Below are 27445 nucleotides of genomic sequence, written 5' to 3'. Positions count from 1 at the left end.
TTACATTAGATTCAACCCGGCTAAGTTTGTTAAACCCCGTTTATTTTTTAGGCGAGTTCAGAATTTATAAAAATAATACGGATCGATCCAATCTGGCCCGCCTATAATACTAATTAATAAATTTATATTTTTATATATTAATATATCTTTTTAAGAAAATTAATATTAATTTTTTAGTAGAAATTTTATTTTTATTATTAATATATATATATATTTTAGGGAGTAAAACCGTGTGGCGGATTACTTGGTTTCTGCTGGGTATGGGGGATGTTAGGTGTTTCTACCCTTTCTACTCCTCCTTTTCTTTTATCTACTCTTCTCGAGGATAGGGTTTGGGTCAGCCTCTCTAAACTGATCCCGGATTAGGTTTTTTTTTTTTTTTGTTTGCTTTCCTTTCCTTTTCCTACCAACAAAAAAAATATATATATATATATATATGTGTGTGTGTGTGTGTGTGTGAGTTTATGTGGGCGGGTTTGGAATTTACTTTCCGAGTCCTTTTTAATTAACAATCGGCTATACTGGACCAGAGTCGAGTATTTTTAGATAAAAGCCCGTTGAGTCTGGTCTATGAACATGTCTAATTAGTATATAATATGTAAATTGATCAAATTCATAGAGGTAATAAAAAGTAACTTTGATTTAACATATATATTAATCTAGCTTAAAAGATTATAAAATGGTTTTAATTATCATCAAAACTTAATGTTTTAATTTAAAATTTATTTTTTTTGTTAGCAAAACACATCATATATTTATAAATTTTAAACCATAAGCATATGTGAAGAAATGGTAAATTCCGTTGTAAAAAAAAATGGTAAATTCTAATAGCAAAAAAAATATAATTCCAAATACTAAATGATGGATTTTTTTTAATTAGATTAGATATATATTTAGCAAACACGAACTTTAATGTGTATGATTATAATTGTAAATATAGTTTAAATAATTTTAATTTTGAAAAGCTCTTTTCTATGGAAAAGTAAGTGTATATTCAATATATAATATACTAAAATGATAAAAATGAAACAATCAAATCGTTTCAACTAGCTCAATATCCTAATAATAGTATTTTTTTTTCATTTTTTGATAAAATAATTCATAAAATTTTAACTTTTAAAAAAATTGTTATCAATATTATAAGAATTTTAATAGTGAACTCATACTATTTGGACGACTTGTGCTCTCACACTGAATGCATGTGTCGGAGTCGGCTCTCCTAACCAATTCCCATTATGATCACGTAATTGGTTAGCCAACACAAGACCTGAATTACTTTTACAGACTCCATCCATATTTAAATTTAATCTTTTTGGTCCCACTGAAAGCATCCCAAATAGTCCAAAAATTAGTGTAAAGTAGTCTACTTTTACTTGACGCATTTGATGTGTTAAACCTAATGAAATGCATTAAACCTAAGTGATGGACATTATAATGGAATGACCATTACAATAAAGATTTATCCACCTATTTTCTTTAACAACTTTCTTTAATCGTAAGATTATCTATGCAAATGCACCTAATTATAAGGTCTATTTCTTGCTTTTGCTAACAAAAAAAAAATAGTACTTTTTTTATAACATTTTAAATATGCAAGATTTATTTATGTATTTTTCTCTAAAATAAAATACTAAAAATCTTTTTCTTCCTTATGTTTAATATTCAATCATTTTTTTTTATTATTTTCGTACGATTATAGGATTTTTCTTCAAAAGAAAAAAAAATTAACAATAGTGTTCAATCATCCATAAATTTAAGTTTATTAAAATTATAAGGCGAATTTCATTAAATTTATTTGACTGGTAATTAACCACTGCTAAATTAATTGTTATAACATAAAATAGTTATTTTTTTAGAGCTAAAACAAGTCTATCATTAAATTTTTTTAATTAAAAGAAATATTTTATATAAATTCAAATTTTAACTCTAACTTGATTAATAAAGCAGGTAACTTTTAGTTGATAAAGAGATATTTATGGGCCAAGCCCAACATCATATTAAAGGTTTTCCCATTTTTAGATCTAAGTCCATCTATTATCATAAGTTGAATCATTTTTCCATTTTAATAGATACAAATGCTTTTTTTATTATTATAGATTTATCACTAACATATAAAATGATATAATTTTATCTTTAATATTTTTAAAAAATATTAATTTTATCATTCTCTGGCAAAAAAAATTAAACCAGACTGATTTAATGTTATTTGACTCATTATTTACATGTCAAAAAGCATACATTTTGAACATCAATTATCTCTAAAATATTTATTTTGTTACTAAAACAGTCCGCTAAAATACTCATATTTAAATTTGGAAGATACAAAATAATCACAAAGGATTACTTAAAATGATTATTATTTAAGCTTCAGATTTATCTTTATCGTTTTGAGGAAAGTGCGGATTTACCTCTTGTATAAAACGATGCAATTTTATCTTTAATTTTGCCAAATAATATCAATTTTACCATTGTCTATAAGATTATTAGAATCAATTAATTTGACGGTTATTCGATTGTCACAACAGATCTTTCAAACAAGTTTGTCAATAAACATAAATAATTTTATATATTTTAGAAAGTTGTTTATAACTATTTGTAAACATGGCCAATATGTATCATTCTGCTTCTGGCAAAATCAACTCCAAAACAATTTTAAAAGGTATTCTCCACCTAGTGATGAGTTTCTCACATAATTCATCCTAGACTGACCTTCCACGGAAAGAAAAAAACAAGGGAAAGAGCCGAGGGGTCAAACTCGAAATATTTTGGTTTTTCTCATATAATTCATCCTAGACTGACCTTTCATGGAAAGAAAACACAAGGGAAATCTCGAACTCAAAATATTTTGGCAGAAAGACCAGTTGATTGGCTTCTTTATTTTTCAAAAATAGAATAATTGTAGAAAGCCTACATTTACCTTAGAGGAATTCACAGTACACGTTCCAACATACCAAAGACAACAGAGAAGAACTTCACAAGACCGTAAAATGCTTTTAATAAATTTGTTTCTTTATTTTTATGTTAGCTGGTAACAAATCTAGGACATGTGCAGTCTAGGACTAAGTATGCTAGAATTTTGATTGAGATGCATGTTATAGGAATTTTTCTAGATCAGGTATTTTAGGAAGATGAAGGAGTCCATTTTGCTCAAGATGTAGTATCTGAATTTTAGGACATTCTATTGCATATGGAAGATCCAAAACTATAAAAAGCTAAATTTGCCATCCTTCTCTTCAAGTCCGTACACCTCAATGGGTACTGACTTAAATCCAGCCATTCTGAATCTTAATCTTCACTTCCCAAATAGTTCATGTCCTTCGACCCTGTCCGGACCCTCACAAGCAATCATATTCACTATGTCCCGAGCCACACGGTTCTGCTCCACATTTATTCTATGCTTGTCATCCCTAGTCGACCCAGCATCGATTGATTCGAACACTGCTTTATAATATTCTAGTGTTTCCTTGAACCGTGGAAGGAAAGGCTTAGTACTTGTGTTGGATTCTTGCTCGACAAGAGTCACCACTTTCGGTGACAAACTCTTCACCAGCCTCAGGCATGTGGTGCAAAACGTAAGGAAAATTCACAACCACAGCTTCACCAGGTTGAAGTGCAGGATGTTCTAGCTGAACCTCACAGCCAGACATGGCCACATCATGGAACTGAAATGGCACATTATTTTACTGGGAAAAACTTGATAACCTTTGCCTTACAATATGAAGTCCTCCTCCACGAGCATGAGCTGATTGCGAATCATCGACACCAGTTATGCGAATTTAAAGGGGGTCACCTGGCTGATTTGCAAGTGCCTTCATCAAATACGTCCACTGGGTGCCCTGGTCAATCTGGAAATCTATGATGTGAATTCTGCATTCAAATTCCACAGGTTCCAGGATGACAGCATTCGCAGAAGAAACATAAGCGAACTTCCAGTAGGGGCAGATATTAAAGAGAACGACCGTGTAAGTTATGAGATCTGAGCTTACTGGGGCATCACACTTTAAAGCTCGGTAGATTTTACTTCCTGACAGCTCGGTAGAAAATTATCAGACAAAATTTACGAACCTCTGAATAGCAAGAACACACTAAAACAAAACAAATCAACACAAACAGCACAAGTGGGAAAGGGATCCTTATTCTATGAGGAGACTCAATTAAGGATAGAAAATGATATGATCAAGTACATGGCAAACAAGGGCCTTTTCATTGGATTCCTCATCGTTAAGCACAAAATCACCCTTTGTATGTCCACACATGACATCTACTTAATTAAGAATTAAATGAAAGCACATCAGCAATTTCTTTTACTTTTGCTCAGCATTACCCTCAACCAATATGTTTGACATTTCGGTAAAGTTAAGAGTCGAAATTCAGTGAGATTAATCCGTATATAGTATCTCTTACATGCTGAAGAATTTCATTGGAACCAACAGTGGATGCTTTTCAATGTCTCTTTGAATAATATATTTGTGTCATGTATTGAACTTTCAATCACTTCACCAAAGACACAGTGTTTGCAAGACTAATCCTTAGGGTAACTAAGCATGTTGAACTACATGTTAGACATTTCTTAATTAGCTCCCAACTACTTAACTTCCATTTCATGAACATGTGCCTCCCAAATTTGTCATTCTAACTATTGCAACATTCCAAAGTAATTGACCATATCTAACAAGGAAATGGAGTCATTTACCTTGGAGCATCCCTTTGGCATTTCCTGGATCATGCATCCAGCACGATAGTACGGGAGGGGAATTTGTTTCTTTCAAGCAATCGTAGGATATAACCGCAATCAGAAAAACAGGTTAACACTTAATAGAGATTATAAGAATTCCTTCAAAACATTGAGAGCTAGTAAAGAGGAATGTTAATACTAACAAAAACAGAGTACAAGTGAATAATGTTAACATGTATAGTTGAATGAAGAGAAATGAGAGGTGAAAATTCAAAAATTTGGTAAAGAAGCAAGCAAATAAGATACCATTGTTTGACTTTTTTTTTTATTCGGAAACCAGAACTTGAACTCGTAGACGAGCAATAGGAAATGTGTTTCCAAGCAACATCCACAAAGCTTCATAATGTTCCAATGATAATATGACAACTTGGTATCTGAAAATGAAGATAAATTTCAACTTTTAAAGCATATTTCTAATGATGCAAATACATAAAGGTTGTAACAACATCAAGCGTTCTGAGATGTATCCAATTGACCACATGGCATATTCTGGCCAAGCGGAGACCGACCAGCCTCCATTTGATTAGAGTTAGTACGTTTCAGGTAATCAATTAGTTTTGATGAGTGTGGAAAAAAACTTATTTTGCAATGAGTACTTCAGAAATGTGCAAAGAATATCATTTGAACTAGTCATATTAACTAGGAGTTTCTTAATTAAATTGTGCAAAGCCACTCAAACAACATAAGACTAAAAGCATGAAGTTAAGTTGCACAAGTCTTTGTGCTCCTAAACACTCAACAATCAACATGAACTCCGAAGGTTTTTAAAACAAACTCCAGGGGGAAATAGTTAGTGAAAATCTAAGAAATGCAGCAAGTATATATGATCGAATAAATGCAGCGTCGCTTCATGAATTCATATCCAAAAACCACTTCAGCTTGCATAAATGTAAGAAAACAAAAATCCTCACTTGTTTCCATATAATACTCATCAAATTTAGCAACATAAACACAGCTATAAGCCAGTTCAAGCAAGGAAACAGACCAAAAATTAATAATCATTCCTTTGCAGCTATAGCCATTTGATTATTCCAAGCAAGGAAACAGACCAAAAATTAAATTTTGAAAAAAAATACACAACATGAAATTTTTGTCAGTCATTATCATTAATTTATTAGAATTAAAAAAAAAACAGTAATATAATCTCCATCTGTATTCGAAATCACAATTTCGCAAGTTCAATTGCTTAGTAAGCACAGAAGTAGATCTGTCTACCTAGCACAAATCTCCTATGAAGAATTCTGACTCATACAGACTAGAGGCACTAGACTCGTATTAAAATACATTGGACTACCAATAACAAAGAGTAACAAAAACTCATTGGTAACAAACTATAATATCGTAATTTGCAAATGTGTAAACAACCAGTCACTTGAATTGCTTAAGCGAAATCACTGATGCATCAGATGATCCTCAGTACACTCGAGAAAGGAACCTCTGCTCGCCTTTGGATACCTGATTTCAATCATGGCTGCTTGAACTCCCTCACAGCTGCTCTCTCAACTCCTGATCTGGAAACCAATCCTATGATAATAGGTCTCCATGAACAACTGCTGAAGTTAGCCTTGATGTACTTGCCTGCTTTCAAATCACCATAGGGAAAGTAAATATCAAGCACTTCTGCCTTCTGTATATAAATTTAACCCAAACTTTGCTGTTGAACTTGAATTTTTTTTTATCGACCTATAAGCATATACAAGGCAAATAGGATCAAAATCTTTAACTCTTATGAGCCTAGAGAAACAGAGTTACCTATTCATTGCCAACAAATAATGCAAGTCATATTTTTATATGTCCTAAATGTATAAAACTACTATAAAATAACTAGCAAATTAAAAATAAAAATTGCTCCAAAAATACTATAATTTGAACAGATATAAGCTCAATAAATTTTATTCTACCTCCAGGTCAACAAGGACAGTCCAAAATAAATAAAAGATTAATTGTAATTTGCATAATAATGTGGAAAAAAAAAGAAGGAAAGAAAAGCATATCAATGAAGTTAAATAAATTAAGGTGATAGGAGCAAATCTTGCCCCTAAAGTTATTAGAGAATCTCAGTTTTGTCCTCATAGTACAAAACGGCTCAATTTTTCTCCATGGTCAAAATCCTAGCTTAATTTTACCCTTTTTTAAAGAATTTTGTCACTAACTTTCATCTACATTGACTTAGAAAAGGGTGTCATGGGGGTATAGTAAAGCTAAAATTTCTACTATGGGGTAAAAATTGGACTATTTTGTACGATAAGATTGATCTTCCCCAATAACCTTAGGAGCAAATTTGACCCTTATCCCGAAATTAAACTTATGTTTCTCATTCAAGACACTAAGCATTGAACCTTTTTTTATTATGAGATCACAAAACGTAAAAAGAAAATAAGGACAAGTTGACAATAAATAAAATTCACATACTAAAGCCTTAACTATCAAATATCTACTCTATACCCTTTACCCTGCAATGGATGTTTATATATTTAGAAAGAACATTCAGCATATAGAAGGCACAATAAGGAAATCAGTCGGACCATTCCTCACTACAATGTTAGAAATGATATCTAATTAGCCAACAAAGAGCAGACTGCACAAGATTATCCTTTCTCCAGCAACTAAAAGTTAATAAGACGAATGCATATAACAAACAACATAAAGGGTGAAAGGGTTTCCAAAGGAACTTCCATAACTATTTGAGCTAAAGATTCATTTCAGTACAATTTTAAAAGCTATTATCCACCTACTAGTGAATTTCTCATAGGCTGAACTGAGTCATATAATATAATCATCCTACATAGAGCATTCGAGTCAAGCAGGTTTCAAATCAAACAACATAATGACTCAATTTAAATGTAGAAGGTTTCAACTTTACATTTACTCATTTAAAAAATAAAATAAAAGATTAATCTACTGAATATTTTGAAAAGTTGCTGACTCAGATTTTCAAGCATTGCAATGAACTTTAGACTCACCAATTTCAACATAAACAATGATGATTACACATCAACCCATGGCAACATCCCCCACAAATATTGGGTCCACAAAGAAATGCTTAGACATCAAGCCAAGTCAGGATCTGAAATCATGTAGTCATATGCATGTGAAATAAGTATCATAAACTCATTCCGTAGCTTGAAAATAACACTAGATTCTAAACTATCATGCAAGTGAAAGAAAATTTTAAGCAGTAAATAACTACTTTGATTTACAGTAATACTCTCAGATTCTATTCTCACATTGCAATTTCACAAATTCAATTGTAAGTTGTTGCCTGTGCTATAAGAGATCACTAATTGCACAACCCAATGAACAAAATTGAACAACTTATATAATCATACATGTTCTTCAAAATAATTTCTCATCCAACACATGAATTTCTATCCCTAGCACAAACTCGTCGTAGACTATTCTGACCGACTCTTTATACTTATATATATGACTCATACTAGAATAAATTGCATTGGAGTATTGAGCGCAGTAGAACATAATTTGTAAGCTGATGTAATAAAAATGTAAATTTCAACTCATCATCTCACCTTGATATGCATGAGGACTTTTTATAGTAACTTCAAGATGGCCTTATTCTCAGCTACCAACACCAATGTGGTGTTATCTGCAGAGAAACCCTTGCAAGGCATATCATGAATAAGCTCCGCTGCCTTGGCTAAATCCTTGCCCCGAAGAAATCCATGAATCATCACATTATAAGAGCCATTGTTTGGCGATAAAACATCATTTTCCATATTTTTGAAGACCTGGTATGCTTCATCTACAAATCCTTTCTTGCAAAGTCCGTCAATTATTATAGTATATGTGTGAATTGTAGGCTGCAATCGATCAATAAAAAGTCTAGACAACAATTTCTTTACATCTTCAAATCTTCCAGCTTTGCACATGCCTTCAATTAGGATATTATACGTAGTTATATCAGGCTTTAAATTGCTCACTTGCCCTTCACGAAATAAGGAGAATGCTAATTCAAGATACCCGTTTTCACAAAAACCATGTAGCAAAGTTGAGTATGTTACTACATCCACAAGGTAGCCACCTGCACACATATCTCTAAACAATTCGAGTGCTTCCCAAGGTCTTCTTGCATGACATAAACCGTATATAATAGAACTATAAACATAATGATCAGGAACTAAACCTCTAGAAGACATTTCATTAACAAGTTTCTTTGCCTTGTAAGTACCTTTGTTCTTACAATACCAATTGATCAAGATGCTATAAGTATGGACATTAGGATTGCAACCCTTTCTCATCATAACATCAAACACTTTTCTAGCTAGATGCATTTGTCCATGTAGACCATATCCATCTATAAGCGAACTATATGTAACGACATTAGGCTCAACACCCATTTGAATCATTCTACTTAAAATAGATTGGGCTTTCATTATCATTCCATCTTTGCAAAGTTCATCTACTAATATACTGAAAGTCACTACATCTGGTACTATATTCCTTTCCAACATCTCTTCAAACAACGCCGAAGCTTCCTTCCACTTGCTCGAATAGCAAAGACCATGAATTAGTGAGCTGTGAGTGACAACATTAGGCAAAATTCCTTGACTTTTAATCTCTTTGAAGAGATCAAATGCTTCATCAACTTGGTTACACTTGCAAAGACCATCAATAATGGGATTGTATGTCACCACATCAGGCTCACAACCTTTCTCTTTCATTCTTTTGAGCAAACCCATAGCCACGTGCAATTTTCCAATTTTACACAGACCATTCACAATCACAGTATAAGTACGCACGTTAGGTTGATGACCCATAGCTACTATTTTATCAAACAAATCTACTGCATGACCAATTTTACCATCTCTACATAAACCATTGATTAAAGTATTGAAGGTTACAAGGTCAGGTTGAAAACCAAGCTTCAAAATTTTAGCGAGAATAGAAAACCCCAAATCCACACGCTGTAAATGGCAGAAGCAATTAATTAAGATGCTACAAGTATAAACATCAGGTTTAACACTCACCAATTCCATCTGGCTGGACAAAGAAATGACAGTCTGAAATTGTTTCATCTTCACCAGTGAAGACGACAATTTATTGAACTCTATTACTGATGGCCGGGGCTTGGTGCGAAGAAGCTTATGGAAGGAAGAGACAAGTTCATTGAGCTCAGCGGCAGAGTAACTCGTATGGAGGAGAGAAATATGATGAAATGGAGAAAAGGAAGAAAGAAGAAGGCGTCTGGAGATGATGGTGAGCATTGTGGATCTGATCTGATCTGAATAACAAAAAAGCAAATTAGAAATTAAAAAAATTGGGGATTTTGATTTCAATGTTAAACTCACTCGTCTTTTATCGCTATCTAAAGCGTTCAATCGTGTGATTTTTTATATCCACCTTTTTTATGATTATTTTTTTTTTACTTTTTCGCCAACTGATTTCATTTTCTCAGTTTCCAACGCTGATAAAAAAAACAAGTTTGATTAACCTCGTAAATATTCATTAATTTCTGAATTCGCCACGAATTATGGGAGCTATATTTCGGTTTAGATCTAGCGTGGCGGAATGGTTCCAGACAGATCATTATGGAGGTTGACTCCCAAGTTGTGCTCCGGCTGCTTCATCTCGACACTTCCCGTCATAGGTACTTTTGGTTAATTAAAAAATGCAAAGATACTTTTGGTTAATTAAAAAATGCAAAGAGCTCCTTGCTAGGAACTGGACTGTTAGACTTCAGCACGTCTACAGGAAAGGAAATCGGTCAGCTGATTGGATGGCGAACTTCGCGCGAACAGTTACGATTGATCATCACGAGTGTGGTGTGACCCCTGCAGACATCCGAGATGTTTTGGCTAGTGACATTTCAGGGATCTCCTTTCCTCTTTTAATTAGTAACTAGTTTTTTGTTTTTCCTTTGGGCCTAGCCCACCTTTCTGATCAAAAAAACAAATTACAATTTATATAACAAGATTAGGGGACAGATAAATTCAGAGACCTATAGATCAAAAGGTCTATAGATCACTTTAAATAAATTCAAGAGGCCTAAAGATCACTTTAAATAAATTCAGATGACAAATATTATCTTTGCAAGTATATAACTCAATTAGCGAAGCATTTGATCTCTTCACAAAAACTAAGAGTTAAGACATTTTGCCTAATGTTATTACGTATAATTCTTTAATTCAATGGCATGTTCGGTTTGAGCAAGTGGAAGGAAGCTTTGGCATTGTTCATTGAAATGTTAAGTAACAATATAACACCAAATGTAGTTACTTTTAGCATATTGGTTGATGGACTTTGCAAGGAAGGACTTATAGTAAAAGCTGAATGTATAGTTGGAACAATGACTCGGAAAGGTGTTGCACCTGATGTTGTTACTTACAATTCATTGATGGATGGATATGGTCTGTATGGGCAAATGCGTCTTGTTAAAAAAGTGTTTGATGTGATGATGAGAAAGGGCTGTAGTCCTAATGTGCGTACGTATAACATCTTGATTAATTGGTATCGCAAGAAGAAGCGGATTTGCGAGGCAAAACAATTTTTTTATGAAATGCTTCGTAAAAATTTGATTCCTGACCATCATACATATAGTTCTCTAATATGGGGCTTATGCCATGCAAGAAGCTCTTGGGAAGCCATGGAGTTTTTTAAGGACTCGTGTGCATGTGGCTATATTCCAAATGAAGTAACTTACTCTGTTGTGCAGAATTAATGAAAGATAAATAATAAACAATCGAAAAACACAGATTTACGTGGTTCACCAATGTTGTGTTGGCTAGTCCACGGGCAGAAGGAGAATAGTATTTATTAGGAGGGAGAGAAATCAGATTACAATGATTAGGTTACATAATGGGGTATTTATAATACCCAATCTAACCTAATCCCACTAGGAACCCATGATCCTAATCCCACTAGGAACCCATGATCCCAATCCCAATCCAACTAGGAACCCATGATCCCAATCCAACTAGGAACCCATGATCCTAATCCAACTAGGAATCCGAAAACCAATCCTACTCCGAATAGGAAACGGGATATACTGATTCAAGGCATTACGATAAATCTCCACCTTGACTTGAATCTGTTGGTCCCTTGTGATTAGTTCCAAGGAGGGGTTAGGAACTAATATAACTTTTTGCGTTTAATTAATAAGCTGACTTAAAAGATTAATTATAAGTTGGTAAACTCAGCTTTTGGTCAGCTTGGTGAGATATGTTGTAAAACAGCTTTAGTCAGATATTGACTAAGGTTGTTTTCTTGTAAGTTAGAGACTGACACTCTTGGAGGCCAGCTTCTAACTCAGCACCACTATTTACTCAGGATCAGCTTAGGAAATTTATATGCTGAGTAAATAAATCAAACAACACATGCAATGTATATATATTGAGAGAGAGTTTAGAGATTACTCAGTATCACTTATCCTGGTTCGGCCTCTCTACCTACGTCCAGTCCCCAGAGTCCTCCGGGCTTTTTGGATCCAATACTGAGCTCTTAAACGGTAGAGCAAAAACCGATTACAAGGCAGTTGAATATGCAAGAGTACCTTCCTCTATTCGTCTACTCAACTCCTACTAAGTGCTACAACCCAGCACCTAGATTTCTCTATCATTGAATGCTTACAACCAAGCACTCAGCACAACACTCTCAATATTGCAATTGATAAATACTTGTTCTCTTTTCAGTAAGGAACACTTTAGAAGATTACAAAGAATCAATCTAGCATTTACACAAAGAATAGAAGGTTTGGTGTAAGATCCTTTTTGTATTTGAGTGCTTTGAAGATTTTCTCTCTTTGTATTTTTCTTTTGATACTTCCGCAATGATCCAAGGTTCTTGATTGTCCTTATATAGAAGGAAATCTGCAGATGGATCATTTGAAAATGATTTAGCCGTTAAGGTTAAAACGGCTCTTTTAGGGAACATCTTCTGCTCAGCTTCAGACTTTTCCGGCCATTCCCTTTTTCTGTTTTCTTCAGGCATCAGGTTTTGTCTTCTTACGTCAGACTTGTCTTTTTGTGTCAGTTGTCTTTTACCAATAATCCATTGGCCCATGTTTCTTGGAATCAGACTTCTGTGTGTTCTCGAGGCTTCAATTATTGGTGCAGAAGGTTGGCAGACTTTGTCCTTTAGTGAACGGATCCTTCATGCTGTCCTGACTGTAACTCGGCTTTACTCGTTATCTTCGAATGTTCAACTTTAAGGCTGAGTTCCTTCTTAGTCTGCTCCGTTCTGTTCGGACTCCTTAGAAGAAGTCATTTGATGCTAAGTTCCACTCTACTCAACTTCTATTTCTTCATGCTGAGCTCTGTTTTACTTAGCTCTCATTCTTCCATGCTGAGTTCTGTTCAATTCTTCATGCTGAGTTCCATTCTTTACTTAGCCTGTTTTTGAGACTTCATGTTGTCTTCGTCTTGTCTTATTTTTTTATATATATATTTTTGCACTCAATATTGAACAAACACATTAGTACAATTAAATCAAAGCACTTAAATTTAATTGTTTCTTAATCATGGATGATTTTATCAAATCAAAATCTTGTGGAAAGGTGTTTCAACAGAATCCTCCTGAAAACATAGCAGATGCACCCATGACAGTGCCAGATGAACAGACTTCTCCCTCTGCCTCAGAGTCGCCCCCATAGGGCAACTAATAATCTCTGACGTTTAGCAAGTCCAAACAGTGTTGAAACTTGCTCCGTGGAACAGGCTTGATAAACATGTCAGCCGGATTGTCAGCAGTGCCTACCTTCTTCACCCTGACCCTCTTCTCACTTATCAGAAAATGATACCTCACATCTATATGCTTGGTCCTCTCATGATGAACCTGATCCTTAGCTAAACAGATTGCACTCAAGCTGTCGCAATACACTGTAGCCTGATCATGATGTAGACCAAGATCACTAACCAGTCCTTTAAGCCAAATCCCCTCCTTAGCAGCTTCAGTCAGTGCCATATACTCCGCTTCCGTAGTAGACAAAGTCACTGTAGGCTGCAAAGTAGCTTTCCAACTGACAACTGAACCACCAAGAGTGAAAACATAACCAGTCATAGATCTTCTACTGTCAACATCTCCAGCATAATCAGAGTCTGAAAAACCTGTCACCAAACACTCTGTATCACCTCCATAAATGAGACCAACGTCAGATGTACCTTTTAGGTACCGAAAGATCCTCTTCACAGCTTGCCAATGCTCCTTGCCAGGTTCACCCATAAACCTACTAACAACACTAACAGACTGTGCAAGATCAGGTCTAGTGCAGACCATTGCATACATCAAGCTTCCTACTGCACTAGCATAGGGAACTCGAGACATGTACTCCTTCTCTTCAGCAGACTTAGGTGAAAAAGCAATAGACATATGTGCACTTGCAGCACTAGGAGTATCTATGGGCTTTGCGGTAGACATGCCAAATCTTGACAAGATCTTCTGAATATAGCCCTTCTGTGACAGAAAGAGTTTCCTTTTGCTTCTGTCCCTGTAAATCTCTATTCCCATAATTTTCCGAGCTGCACCCAAATCCTTCATCTCGAACTCTGCACTGAGAAGACCCTTCAACTTCTGAATGTCGTGCTTCTTCCTTGCAGCTATCAACATGTCATCTACATACAACACCAGATAGATAAAAAAACTCATCTTCCAGTTTATTGTAATAGACACAACAATCATATGGGCTCTTGGTGTAGCCCAGCTGCATCATGTAGCTGTCAAACCTCTTATACCACTGCCTAGGAGACTGCTTAAGTCCATATAAGGACTTCTTCAACTTGCACACATAATTCTCCTTCCCAGGAATCTGGAAACCATCTGGTTGGGTCATGTAGATCTCTTCCTCCAAATCTCCATGCAGAAAGGCTGTCTTTACATCAAGTTGCTCAAGCTCCAAATCCTGATGTGTAACTATAGCTAGCAACACTCTAATAGAGGTGTGTCTGACTACTGGTGAGAATATCTCATTATAATCCACTCCCTCTCTTTGATTGAAACCTATATCAACAACTCTAGCCTTATACTTGACTCCCTCTGCAGGTGATATCCCTTCCTTCATCTTGAGAACCCACTTGCAAGTAATAATCTTTCTCCCTAGAGGTGGTATGACTAAATCCCATGTTTGATTCTTATGAAGGGATTCCATCTCATCTCCCATAGCAGCAAGCCATTTCTCAGAATCGGTGTCTGAAACAGCTTTTTGGTAAGTTGATGGTTCACGAGTGTCCACCTCTTCAGCAACCTGTAGTGCATAGCCCACCATGTCCTCGTACCTCTTAGGTGGCCCAACTCCAACCCTCCTTGGTCGATCTTGAGCTAAGCTACGATGTGTAGCTTCAGATGGTTGGGAAACTGATGGTGTAGATTCTGGTAGCTCTATTTCTGCTTCTAACTCTTGTTCCTTCAAGCCACTCTCACTCTGTATGACCTGAAACTCCACCTGTTTATCAATGCTATCAGTTTCTGTTGCATTTGTAGGCTTCACAATGGGTCTAAGCACAGATTTTTCATCAAAGACTACATTTCTGCTCAGAATGACCCTTTTCTCTGATGGAGACCAGATCCTGAAGCCTTTAACTCCATCTCCATAGCCTATGAACACTCCCTTCTTGGCTCTTGGCTCTAGCTTACCCTCATTAACATGATAGTAAACTGTGCACCCAAAAGCTTTCAAATTTGAGTAATCAGCAACCTTTCCTGACCACATTTCTGTAGGCGTCTTGAGCTGTATGCCGGTGTGTGGTCCACGGTTAATCAGATAACATGCTGTGTTCACCGCTTCAGCCCAGAATCTTCTATCTAACCCAGCGTTAGAGAGCATGCACCTCGCCCTCTCCAGTAGTGTCTGGTTCATTCGTTCAGCTACACCATTCTGTTGCGGTGTATTCCTGACTGTGTGATGCCGAGCAATCCCTTCATCCTTACAGAACTGATCAAACTCAGACGAGCAGAATTCCAGGCCATTATCAGTTTGCAGCCTCTTTATCTTCTTTCCTGTTTGGTTTTCCACCAATGCTTTCCACTGCTTGAAATGCTTGAAAGCTTCACTTTTATGCTTCATCATGATGACCCTAGTCATTCTTGAATAATCATCAATCAGAGACACAAAATATCTGTGACCTCCCAAAGACTCAACTCGAGATGGACCCCAACAATCAGAGTGGATATAATCAAATGTGCCTTTTGTAATGTGAATAGCTTTGGGAAACTTGCTGCGATGTAGTTTCCCAAAGACACAGTGTTCACAAAACTCCAGACTCTTGATTTTATGACCACCAAGAAGATCATCTTTTGATAGAATCTGCATCCCTCTTTCGCCCATATGACCAAGTCTCATATGCCATAGCTTTGTCATATCTTCCTGGTCAATCTCTGACGATGCAGTATTAGCTGAACCTGTAACAGTGGAACCTTGCAGGAAATACAAAGTACCATGCTTCACACCTTTCAGAATCACATCAGAACCTTTACAAACATGCAGAACTCCATCTTTTCCTGACCAGCTGAGACCCCTGCTGTCTAGCAGACTCAGAGATATCAGATTATTCATCATCATCGGAACATGTCTGACTTCGTTCAACGTGCAGAACTTACCATCATGTGTCCTCAACTTGATCGAGCCTATTCCAACTGCCTTGCAGACATGACTATTAGCCATTGAAATGCTACCTCCATCTACCTGCTTATAAGTTGAAAACCACTCTCTCCTTGGACAAATGTGATAAGATGCTCCAGAATCAAGAACCCATACATCAGAGTGATGAGTGTGTCCATCAGCAACTAGAGTAATATCATTTTCAGAGCTGGTGTAGCCATCTGCTACAGCAGCAGAACCTGGTTGATTTTCTGATTTCTTCTTCTTTGGACAATTAGTTTTCCAATGTCCTTTCTCCTTACAGTAATTACATGTGTCGTCTGGCTTGGGACCCTTTGAGGACGGTTTCTTAGACTTCTTCTTTCCACCGTTTCCCTTTCCCTTACTGCGGCTGGCAAACAGTCCAGAGGCCTGATTATCTGCACCTGTATTGTTCGCCTTATGGCGCAACTCCCTGCTATGAAGAGATGACCTAACTTCTTCCAGAGTCACAAAATCTTTACCAACAATAAATGATTGAACAAAATTCTCATATGAAAGTGGTAAAGACACCAACAGAATCAAAGCAGCATCTTCATCTTCAATTTTCACATCAATATTACGTAATTCTAGTAATAATGTGTTCAATTGATCTAAATGATCCCTGAGTTGCGTACCTTCCTGCATTCGCAGGCCAAACAGACGTTGTTTCATAAGAAGTTTGTTTGTTAGAGATTTCGTCATGTACAAGCTCTCTAACTTCATCCACAGACCAGCAGCAGTCTCTTCGTCTGAGACCTCAGTGATGACGTCATCTGTGAGGCATAACATAATTATCGAATGTGCCTTTTCTTCTAGAATCGCCATCTCAGCGGTGACTTCTCCCGTTGCCTTCTTCAATGGCGTCCACAGACCTTGTTGTTTTAACAAAGCCTGCATCTTGATCTGCCATAGACTGAAACTATTTCTCCCAGTAAACTTTTCGATTTTCACGTTCATCGCAGACATCTTTCTCTCCCAAAAACAAAACCCCGATCGGAAACCGAAAGCTCTGATACCAGTTTGTTGTGCAGAATTAATGAAAGACAAATAATAAACAATCGAAAAACACAGATTTACGTGGTTCACCAACGTTGTGTTGGCTAGTCCACGGGCAGAAGGAGAATAGTATTTATTAGGAGGGAGAGAAATCAGATTACAATGATTAGGTTACATAATGGGGTATTTATAATACCCAATCTAACCTTATCCCACTAGGAACCCATGATCCTAATCCCACTAGGAACCCATGATCCCAATCCCAATCCAACTAGGAACCCATGATCCCAATCCAACTAGGAACCCATGATCCTAATCCAACTAGGAATCCGAAACCCAATCCTACTCCGAATAGGAAACGGGATATACTGATTCAAGGCATTACGACATACTCAATTTTGCTACATGGCTTTTGTGAACACAAACATCCTGATGTTGCCAAATATAATTATCTACAATATTCTAACTGATGGAATGTTCAAAGCTAGGAGGCTCAATGATGTGAAGAAAGTATTATCTAGACTTTCTATTGATGGGCTGCAGCCTACTATTTGCACATTTAATATAATAATTGGTGGACTTATCAGAGAAGGATCCATGGATAAAGCTTATGAGGTCATCAGAGAAATGAAAAAGCATGGCTGCTCACCGAATAGTAGCACTTACAATATTATTATCCATGGATTTCTCCGACGTAAGGATCTAACAAAGGCAGCAGAACTTATTCGCGACATGCGTGAGAAAGGCTTCTCTGCATGTAACATGACGGTAGCGTTGGTAGTGGAGAATGATGCCATTTGGAAATTGCTATAAAACTATCTTGATGGGTATGAAGATGAAAAGATGAATTGACATCTTCATATATTGCAATGCAATGCCTGAATCTGAGAGGTTAGCATTTTAACTTTTTCATATTTGATTTTGTTTTTGAACTCAGTAGATAGGAACTTTATGCCTTACCTTTGTACATTTAATTCGAGTAATTCTATCACTTGTCTCTAAGCCTGCATGTGAAATTTTACAACATTTGGATCTTAAAATGTGTAAACAAAGGCCTAACTCACCCTAAAAGATACCTCAAAGGGTGAGGATTGCCTCACATATTTAAGGAGTCATATAGCTTCCTCATTTAGTAATGTGGGATGTCTAACATTCCCCCCTCACGCCCAATTCATTTGGGCTCTGATAACATGTAAACAAAGGCCTAACTCACCCTAAAAGGTACCTTAAAGGGTGAGGATTGTCTCGCATATTTAAGGAGCCATATAGCTTCCTCATTTAGCAATGTGGGATGTCTAACAAAATGTAATGTTTTCAGCATATAGTATTGTTAAGATGATTTTGTTATGAAGATCTTTGTGCTGTGTTGTTTGAACATGTACTGTTGAATTAAAACAATTATGAAGTTGATGCATGATCCTTTATCTTTTTACATAATTTTTTCTTGGAGAATGAATTCTTAATCAGTTGGTATCTATATATAAAAGCTGAGTTATGAAGAGCTCATAAAAGAGTGAGTGACATATCAGCAAAAAGCTTATGAACTAGAGTTAGAAGCAAGGGATATCATTTATAGAGTTGTTCATTGTGGATTGTGGGCTTGTTGTGAGCCAGACGGTTATGTTAGGATTGTCTTATAAGCGTTTCCATGCGGTTCAACTATTTTCTCTGATTGTGTAACCATGTGCAAAAGTAGACCTATTTGTTGAACATACAGGACCAAACCTGACAAGTAGAAAAGATGAACATTAGCTTTTTCCCGAATTAGTAGTATCAATCCATTGTCACTGTTATGTGTCACGGACACAGCCTCTTGACTATCTGTCGACCGTGCGGCACTAGTAATTTCGCCCCCGATTACTAGTTCAGCCTTAACCTCGATTGCTAGCTTGCACGTTAGGTAACGTTATGCAGCGGAAAATCAGGATCTTGCACAAATGCTAAGTGAGGAAAACACTCTTTATTAAGAAAGAATGCTTTACAAAGGTTAGATCACAAAGAAGCACTCACACTTGCTCACACTTTTGTGTCTTGTGTTATTGTATGTTATTCAAATGAACACCTTCCTCCTATTTATAGGCAACGTAGGAAAGTTCTAGAAACATTCATACATAAAAATCCTAGAATATTCTAGATAAAGAACAAATAAGAAACAATTAGAAAGGTTGGGACATTTCTAAGATGTCCCTAGAAGTTTCTCGGACCATTCCCGCACATTCCGAAATATTTCCCGTACCTTCCGAACTATTCCGACACGTTCCGGCACGTTTCGGCACCTTCCGCACGAATCTGGCACGTTCCGGATGCTTCTGGCCCGTTCTGGCACGCTCCGAGCCCGTCTGGAATTTTCTGGGCCCGTAGCTCGGCATCCTGAGGTTCAGTCGGGGAAGTCTCCCTCAGCTCTTGGCCTTCACTCGCAGCTCCTTGCAGTCCTTGGCCCTGCTGCCTGCTTGCCCCGCACGAACAGAGGCTCGGCGTGCCTGCTGGCACGCACACGGGCCCGACGACTCCAGCTCGGGCCCGTATTTTTCCACCATGGCAATTTTTCTTGCCATTAATATTTGTCCTGCACTTCCCTGTGCACGTAGCTCCATAAAGCTCCCAAGGAATCACATACCAAATATGGATGCATTTGGAATCCTGTAGACACACCTTTGGAGAGTAAATTACACCAATGGTACCTGAACTTTACCCTAATTCACACTTTCGTACCTAGATTACATTTTGTCTCAAAAATATACCCAAAGTAACGATGACCGGACAATTAAGTATATTTTACCGGTTAATGGCCGGTCAATGCGATTTTGACGAGTAAATTACATTGATGGTACCTGAACTTTACCCGAATTCATATTTTGGTACCTAGATTTCATTTTGTCCAAAAAATACACTTCAAGTAAAGATGACTCAATATTTTAGTATATTTGACCAATCAGTGATTGATCAACCTGAGTTTGACCATTTTAAATTAAAAATTGAGACCAATCATACACTCAATTAACATAAAATTATAATACTGTCATTTAGCTCATAAATGACAATATTATAATTTTATGTTAATTGAGTGTATGGTGAGTCCCAATGTTTAGTTCATGTTACCCGGTCATTAACCGATGAAATGAACTAAACCTTTCAGTCACATTTACTTGTGTTATGTTTTTAGGATAAAATAAAATTCAGGTACCGAAGTGTGAATTATGGTAAAGTTCGGGTACCATTAATGTAATTAACTTATGAAACTCGCGTTCACCGGTCATAACCGGTAAAAATATACTAAATTGTCCGGTCATCGTTACTTCAGGTATATTTTTGTGACAAAATGTAATCTAGGTACCAAAGTGTAAACTATGTAAAGTTCAGGTACCATTGGTGTAGTTTACCCCACCTTTGGAAAACATGTGGTGTGTGGGGCTTGGCAATGTCCGCCGACAGCGTGACTCAAGTTGGTATAAGACACACTATAGGGGGGACCATCTCTTGGCCAATTTGGCCCCCGGCAGGCACGGGCCCGCTGCCCGGCTGCCTTGTGCACGACTGCACATGTGATTGGCCCGATGTCCACCGGCATGTCCCGCAACGTTCCGATGAACAGGAAAATGACCGTTTTTCCCCTAGGCCGCTTCTCTTAGCCCTTTGGGCATTTGGCTCGGGCCTTCCCTCGGATGACTTTAGGCGGGCCGTGACATATGGCACAGGTTAGAATTTAGATCTAAATGAACTTACAGAATTTAGATCTTTGCAGCTCTACCTGAAAAGAGGTATATACATCTTTTTTCCTCTTGAAATCTCTGCTTTTATTGTTGTTTAATTATAACTTGGTATAGTGTATGATGAAATAAACTTGAGGTTTTGCTTAAGGTTGTTAAGAAGATCTGGTTGGGGTATGATCAGAGTTGAAAACCTTATAAAAGAAGGATAATTATTGGAGACTGATCCGATGAACGAAGGCAGCTGAGATTGAAGGTGACCATAGAAGAAAGAAATGAGTGTTAGTTCTTTCTTTGCATATCAAATTTGGCAAGGATGAACTTTAGTGGCTTGGCTTCTATACTTGAATACCGGAAATGAATGATGCAATCAATTCTGCTGAGGTTTTTGATATGTTATATGTACATTCAACTTAGTTTTTGTTATTGAGGATAGTTTTTGATCTGTTATATGTACATTCAACTTGGTTATCAGTAGTTCTTGTTTTCTAAGTGCTTTTAGCCTTCAAAGTAATGCTAATTGAAACCAAAAAGTCATGTTTCCTCATAAGCAAGCAGTGATTATTTATGATGGAATTATCCACAAGTTTCTAAAATGAAGAGTTCACATCCACAAGTTAGAAAGAAAGAAAAAAAGTAGTTGGATTCAACCTATGTAAATAAAGGAAATAGATCACCTGAAAACAAAAGCATCTAAACTACCTAAGCATTAAAATTAGGCTTAATACATCTTGCGTGCCTGAAACTTTATAAATATTCTATTGATCTCCTAGATTTGTTTAAAGTGAACAATTAACCCCCCCCCCCCCCCTAAAACCTACGGGATGGAGTAAGGAGAGATTTTAGAAAAGTTGAAATTTGTATGTTTTAAACAAATTCAGCGAACTAATAGATTACTTTAAGAAAGTTTAAGGGGCTAATAGGTATTTTTTGGAAAGTCAATTAGTTACTTAAGCAAGTTAACGAGGGTAAATAAAACTTTTTAAAGTAGAAGGGGACTGATAATTTTGTTGGACAAGTAAAAGGGCAAGATATGTATATCTATAATTTTCCAAACATATATATATCTATAATTTTCCAAACATATTAGGGACAACTTTGTATCTTATCCCATAAAAAAAAGGATAATGAATAAATTTAACCCTAACATTTTGGCCCTGTTTGGGAATTACCTGTTAGCTATTAACTGTTAGCTGATTACATTAGCTGATTTGACTAGCTGATTGTGTAAACCTGTTTGGTAAAAATTAGCTGATTGATAATAGCGGTTTGTGCAAAAAGACGAATAAGAGCATTAATTTTGGCGCAGAAGAAGAGGGAGTCTATCTATTAGGGTTAAAGAAGTCCATTAATTTTAATATTGCAAAACGTTAATTGAAAAAGCTCCTTTTAAGAGCTTTTTCTAAATTAGCGTTTTCATCCCAAAACTCTCTCTCAAACCTCTCTCCACCAAACACTCCAATTAGCGGTTTCAGTGGTCAAACCTCTAAAGTTGGTCAAAACCGCTCTTTTTATCCCAAAACGCTCTTTACCAAATAGGGCCTTTAAGGAAAGTGTAAATTTAGTCTTAGCGTATGAAGTGAAGCAAATTTAATCCTGACATTTCCAAGCAAAGTCAATTTTAGTCATACGTGATAATTAGAAAAAACTGGTTTAATTGGTATTTAACTGTCACTTCACACCTTCCAAATATAAATTAGGTTAATTACAAAAAACACCCTGTGGTTTCGCCGATTTGCGATGTGGTACCTGTGGTATTTTTTGTTACAAACAGGTACTCGTGGTTGACATCGTTACCAAAATCGCGGAAACGGAAGATTTGCCGTCAGGGGCGATGATGTGGCCGAGGGTATTTGCGTCATTAAGAAAAATTGAAAATATAAAAGACCAAAAATCGAAATTAAAAACCCCATTAAACACATGTCCTTTGATATTCTAACTCCTCTTCATCTTCTCTACAAAACCAGCTAACATTACGAACTTCAGCCCTAGTACAAACATGAATGACAACAAATTATTGAAGTAAATTACTATACGCGAGTAGTAGAGCATCAAGTGAGAGGCTTTACACCGTAATTTCGTGTTAAAGGGCATGGTTCAAGTCTGATATCCTTCAAAACAACATGGCTGAATCATTCAATTCATTTATCAAAGGAGCTAGGTGTTTGCCGATAGTCTCATGTTTGGAAACTATTAGGAAAGCGTGTATGAAGAGACATTACATCAAATTGTGTGGAATGCTGAAATATAAAGGGGACATTTGTCCAAAATATCAAGAGCATTTGGAGAAACTGAAAGTTGCAAGTAGGAATTGCTTCTGCACTGCTGCTGGGGATAAACTGTATGAGGTGACCACTTTTGATAAGACAGTTGTTGTTGATCTGAATCTTCGTACGTGTACTTGTAGAAGATGAGAATTATCTGGTATTCCGTGTAAGCATGCTATTGCTGCCATTTACATGCACAGGGAGCAACCAGAAAAATATGTTGACAAATATTTTTTGAAGGATACAATATAGCAGTGTACAGTCATCCATTCAGGCCAGTCCCATCACATGAAGAGTGGGATAGGACCAATTACCCTGATATCCATCCATGGATAGTTCAAAAACCACCTGGCAGGCCAAGAAAGAGAAGAATCAAAGGGGTTAATGAGCCAAGAAATTCATTTAAGGTGTCTAGGGCTGGAGGTGTTGTTAAGTGTGGTAAATGCAAGCAAATTGGCCACAATGCTAGAGGTTGTAAAGCAGGGGTAACTGGTGAGAGTCCATGGCAAAGAAGGATGCGAAGAGAAAATGCTAGAAGAACTGGAGCACAGGTAATTGTTGTATTATGGTTTCTTATGCTTCCCAATTCAAATTGTGTATTAACTTATCTGCATTGGTTGTTACAGTTGAGTCCAGATAGGAGTGGCAGACAGAGGATGGCCCAGGGTGCAAGTGCTAGTCAACCAACCCCACAGCAACATGTGAATTCAGATGCAGGAGCAAGGATTGCTCAAAGTCAACCAACATCAAACATAGGCAGTGGTAGGGGACGTGGTACAAGTAGGGGTCGTGGTAGAGGACGGACAAACCATTTTCAAGATGGTACCACATCAGTGCCTACATATCATTTTAGACCACCAAGAAGTAATGATTCTGAACAAGCAGGTACAAGTAGGCTTATGCGTTCTAGGAGGACATCATGCCTAGAAGGAATGGCAACAAGATTGGGTGCGGGGGGTACCAGTTAATGAGAAGTGACATGTATTTTGTGTCATGTAAATGTTTCACAAGTATTTGGTTGATGTAAATGGTGAACATGTTTTTGTGATTGTGAAGGCTAGGACATGTTTTTGTGAATGTCAATTTTGGACATGTTTTTGTGATTGTCAAATTTTGACATGTTTTTGTGTCATGTATATGGGTAATAGGTTTTTGTGTCCTGCAGAGTTGGACATATTTTTGTGTATTTTGGACAAGATCTTTGTGTATTTATCAGGTACATGAATGACAAAATGGGTTACACATATTATTGACTTTTTGTATTACATCTGTGTTTTACAGATCTTCTTCAGATTTACCATTACATCTGTGTCGATTACATGGCACAAACTAATACATAAACTACTTCACAATTACCACAAACTTATGAGTGACAATTAACTCAAAACAATATTCAAACAACAATTACATCTCTGGTTTATCGTATTGAAACAACAATTGAATTAGCAATTTAAACCAAAAATGATCGAAAAAGCAAGTGACAATTAGCACACAATGAACACAAAAAAAACCCATTTTCATTCATTCAAACAACAGCTACATCAAGGCATGATGCCAATCTTGGCTAGCTCATCTTTTTCCCTAACATTTGTGAAACTAAACCACAAGAAAGCAACGAAACACAAGATCACAACTACTACCCAAGCCTTTGAGAAATGGTATTTTGTGTTCTTGTACTGGTCTAACATGCCTTGCAAGTAGACGATTTCTGCATTTTTGCAAGCATTAAGCTCCTCCAACTCCCTATTCTTCTCTGCTAATTTACTAATTTCATTTTGCAGTTCAACCTCACGACCATGGTATTGCTCGATTTCATCCTCGAACTTGTTGATTTTCAGTTTCATCTCTTTCATAACGTCTCTTCCTCTAGCACATACAGGTGGATCAATCCAGTCGAAAAAATGACACGCATCTTCATTGGGGTATCTAGAACAACCTATGTACCTCCGACCCATGTTAATCAAAGACCAAGCCGTTCTTCTCCTAGCTCTATGCCCGCAAAAACAGTGAACTCCATTCCAGTACGTGTTTCGTGTGTTTAAGCTCGACGAAGAAGACGATGAGCTCATGGCGATGGCGAAGGCAAATTACCTTGTTTTCCTGCAACTTCTGAGGGTCGATTTTTCTTCCTGCGAACGAAATTGAAGAATTATAGCTGCGATTATCGATTTAGGTTTAAGGATTTTGGGGATTTGCTAGAATCGGGAATTAGGTTTCGAATGGATTTTGGGGATTTAATGAATTTGGGGGATTTGGGATTTTAATTTCGATTTTTGGTCTTTTATATCGTCAATTTTTCTTAATGGCACAAATACCCTCGGCCACGTCATCGCCCCTGACGGCAAATCTGCCGTTTCCGCGATTTTGGTAACGGTGTCAACCACGAGTACCTGTTTGTAACAAAAAATACCACAGGTACCACATCGCAAATCGGCGAAACCACAGGGTAGTTTTTTGTAATTAACCCTATAAATTATGTCTAAGATATTTAGTGTATTACTAACAAAATTATAAAAATTATGTTCAAACGCTAAAAACTAAATCTGCTATGTATAAGTTAATCACAAATTTGTTTGTCAAATTGTCTAAAATATTTAATGTGTTACTAATATAGCTACGAAAAGCTAACAAAAAATGTACGAAACCGCTTCAATTTATTGATAAATTTATTTGGAAGATCCAACATAACAGTTAAAAAACAATCAAACCAATCTTTTAAAATTTTCGATAGCGCAGGATTAAAATTGTTCTTCTTTGGAAACGTTAGGTATAAATTTACACAATTTCGTACGTTAAAACTAGATCTGCATTTCGCTTGAAATATTATGATTAAATTCATCCCTTATCACGTAATTCAATATTTTTACAAGAAAGAATGTATTTTACAATTGTTGTATATTCCATTTACTAATTCTTTAATCATACCAACATCAATTTCATTGATCCATCATTCTAATATATAGCTAACTTATTATATGTCAAGAGCGTCTGAAATTGTTCATCAAAAAAAAAAAAAAAGAGCGTCTGAAATTTATCCCAAAAAAAAATGATTGGCCTTTAAATTTATAAAATGTTCATTAGTTTCTTGAATATGTATAAATTGATATGATTAACTTCACAAATTTATATGGTAGAGCAAAAAATGATTATAACAAATTGAAATATATATCATTTCAAGCAATAATAGAATAGCAAGCTTATGAGTCCGATAAATCACCAATAAATCAGTTTAAATAAATTCAGAAGGTTAATAGGTGTAATTTCAAACAAATTGAGATTCCCAATATATATTAAAGTTTTTTTAGTTTAAAAAAAATGATATCATTTTTTTATCTTTTTAATTTATAATATATGAAAATATAAAATTAAATGAGTATACATAAACAACTCATATCAGTAGTAATTTCATCGATTGCATTTTCATTTAAAAAACTAGAATAAGCACTAAATTATTGAGAGATGATACTTATTGTAATTTATAAGTGTTAAATTGATGTTTTTTTATTGTATTTACATAAAAAAAAAAAAAGCTAAAATCTCGTTCATAGCTTCCATAAAAAATTTGATGTCTGATGATTAGTGGATGCTCAAACTCCTTTTATAAACCCTCCTGAATCTATCCTTAATGATAATAGTATATGCTTTAAACTTTGTTCAAAATTTGGACTTTTAATACATAAATATTAACAAAGCTAACCTATGATCTTATGTTCAACAAGTCATACATTTTTGTATGATTGATGTTTTATTTTGGTACGATCGGTTTTACACAATTATCGGTATCATTTATATAGATCATATGAAATGATTACAACATAATAACATATTATTACACCTTAAAAAAAATTGAGAGGAGAAAATTAATTTAGCGCTCACGTGTAAAAGAATACAATTTCAATTTCAATGTTTGTTAAATGCCACAATCAAAGGTTTCACTAATAAAAATGTATACAATAGATTAATATGATGTTAACTCTATGTGTCCATTTTTAATTAATGAAACCTTTAATTATATTATTTAATAAACATTAAAATTAGAATTATACTATTTTATATGTTTGGGCTAAATTAACTCTTTCAAAAAAAAAAAATTTGACGTTAGTTTGGTATTTAAAAAAAATTGGAGATGACATCTCAAAATAGATTAATTCTATTTTTGAATAAGAATAGGTAG

At 35.9% G+C, this 27445-nt stretch overlaps 1 protein-coding gene and 1 pseudogene across 2 annotated transcripts; both read right to left on the bottom strand.

Moving 5' to 3' along the window:
* Positions 1-3202: 3202 nt before the first annotated feature.
* LOC136207433 (scarecrow-like protein 13) lies at positions 3203-4730 on the bottom strand (annotated as a pseudogene).
* A 1082-nt stretch (positions 4731-5812) lies between these two features.
* On the bottom strand, positions 5813-10303 carry LOC136205794 (pentatricopeptide repeat-containing protein At1g63130, mitochondrial-like). 2 transcript variants are annotated; one of them, XM_065996584.1, is made up of 3 exons: positions 10185-10303; positions 8263-9974; positions 5813-6418 (listed from the first exon to the last, which is right to left on the bottom strand). In XM_065996584.1, exon 2 carries the CDS (start codon positions 9955-9957, stop codon positions 8284-8286), a length of 1674 nt encoding a protein of 557 aa, XP_065852656.1. In that variant the 5' UTR covers positions 9958-9974; positions 10185-10303; the 3' UTR covers positions 5813-6418; positions 8263-8283. The 2 variants fall into 2 exon arrangements, with proteins under 2 accessions (XP_065852656.1, XP_065852657.1); XM_065996585.1 differs by lacking the exon at positions 10185-10303 and having other exon boundaries at positions 5813-6313; positions 8263-10135.
* Positions 10304-27445: the final 17142 nt, after the last annotated feature.

The sequence above is a fragment of the Euphorbia lathyris genome, chromosome 9 (genome assembly GCF_963576675.1).
Source record: "Euphorbia lathyris chromosome 9, ddEupLath1.1, whole genome shotgun sequence".
Taxonomy (NCBI): Eukaryota; Viridiplantae; Streptophyta; class Magnoliopsida; order Malpighiales; family Euphorbiaceae; genus Euphorbia; species Euphorbia lathyris.
This window is presented reverse-complemented; position numbering and strand designations above follow the sequence as displayed.

Excerpts from the sequence above, each read along its gene's own strand:
- LOC136205794 (XM_065996584.1), bottom strand. The coding sequence starts at position 9,957 with ATGCTCACCATCATCTCCAGACGCCTTCTTCTTTCTTCCTTTTCTCCA.